Below are 1,654 nucleotides of genomic sequence, written 5' to 3' on the forward strand. Positions count from 1 at the left end.
TTCTGAAGCTCTTTCTATTTAAAGGTTTGTACCAATAAATTAGTGGTCTATTATAACATAGTGGATTGGACCTAGTCAGTTTTTTTACCTTTAATCTTTCCCAACTCACTGTGAGAGACTCTTCAGATGGCATTAGTTTATGCAGGTCTCACAATCCCCATCATACCCTTTTGGGATGCCTTCTTCCAGGTTTACAGGTAGAAAAGGCAGTTGGATTCATCCCAATGCATCAGTGTGTGCGAGAGTTTTACCTAAAAATGGTTTTTTAAAAAGAAATCCTGATGTGTTTTATTTTCAAGAAAAAGAGATGGCAAATGCAAAATGGGAAAACCAAACCAACATTGCAGAAGTAACTTTCCTGGGATTTGGGGATGTAAAGGACCTGCGGATTCCTCTCTTCTCTTTATTTCTTCTGATCTATGTCTACACGATGGCTGGCAACATCCTCATCATTGTCCTAGTAATTTCTGAACCACAGCTTCATACCCCCATGTACTTCTTCTTATGCAACTTGTCCTGCTTGGATAGCTGCACAGTTTGCACCATCCTCCCAAAGATGCTTGCTTCCTTCCTGACTGGGGATGGAAATATATCACTATGGGGCTGTATTGCTCAGTTTTACTCTTTTGCTTCCCTAACCGCTACACAATGTTACCTCTTAGTGATGATGTCTTATGATCGATATTTAGCCATCTGCAAACCTCTGCACTATGTCTCTATTATGAACACTAAGCTATGCATTCGTCTGGCAGCTGGCTCTTGGATCAATGGATTCATAGAGATGTCAGTATTTGTCATATTGATATCACATTTAGTATTCTGTGGCCCCAAGGATATTGACCATTTCTTCTGTGAAATAACCCAAATTGTGAAACTTTCTTGCAGTGAAACAAAGACCATCGAGCTTATGCTTACTGTGTTTTCATCCATCTTTACCCTGCCACCATTTATAGTAACTGTGGCATCCTACATATATATCATCAAGAACATCATGAGAATCCCATCCACCACTGGGAAGAAAAAGGCTTTCTCCACTTGTTCTTCTCATCTTATTGTAGTTTCAATTTTCTATGGGACCCTGGTACTTGTTTATGTGGTTCCGAAGACTGAGAAGTTGAGAGCACTAAACAAAATCTTTGCTGTCTTTTATACTGTTTTGACTCCACTGCTCAATCCAATGATATATAGCTTGAGAAACCGAGAGATGAAGGAAGCCCTCAGAAAGTTTCTGAAGAAATGTGTCTAGTCCATTAGACTTCGGTGAAATGGAATTGGTGTCCTCCTCACTAGTTAGGGATTAGGCTTCCTTTCTAATCACAAACCATTTCTTACCTTGGATCAGATCCAAAGACTTATGTGCATTAAGAGTCTTCCTTTGATGGATCAGACCAATGGTTCATCTACTCCAGCTTCCTGTCTCACACATTGGCCAACCAGCTCATCTAGGCAGTCAACAACAGGGCATAGAGACCAAGGCCTTCCCCTGATTCTGCCTCCTGGCTCTGGGATTCAGAGGTTTAGTGCCTCTAAATGTGGAGGCTCCCCTCAGTCACCATGGCTAGTAGCCATTGAGAGACTTGTCCTCCATAATTCTATCCAATACCCTTTTAAAACTGTTAATTCCTGTGGCCTATGGAGGACCTCTCTCTGATAA

General features: G+C 41.1%; 1 protein-coding gene across 1 annotated transcript; it reads left to right on the plus strand.

The window, feature by feature from the left end:
• The first annotated feature begins 346 nt into the window (after nt 1-346).
• LOC107107590 (olfactory receptor 56-like) lies at nt 347-1,246 on the plus strand. The gene has a single exon (XM_015407896.1). It carries the CDS (start codon nt 431-433, stop codon nt 1,244-1,246), a length of 816 nt encoding a protein of 271 aa, XP_015263382.1. The 5' UTR covers nt 347-430.
• The last annotated feature ends 408 nt before the right edge of the window (nt 1,247-1,654 follow it).

The sequence above is a fragment of the Gekko japonicus genome, unplaced genomic scaffold (assembly GCF_001447785.1).
Source record: "Gekko japonicus isolate JY-2015 unplaced genomic scaffold, Gekko_japonicus_V1.1 scaffold4618, whole genome shotgun sequence".
NCBI lineage: Eukaryota > Metazoa > Chordata > Lepidosauria > Squamata > Gekkonidae > Gekko > Gekko japonicus.

Bases quoted from the DNA above. Each gene is read 5' to 3' on its own strand.
- LOC107107590 (XM_015407896.1), top strand. From the start codon at position 431: ATGGCTGGCAACATCCTCATCATTGTCCTAGTAATTTCTGAACCACAG.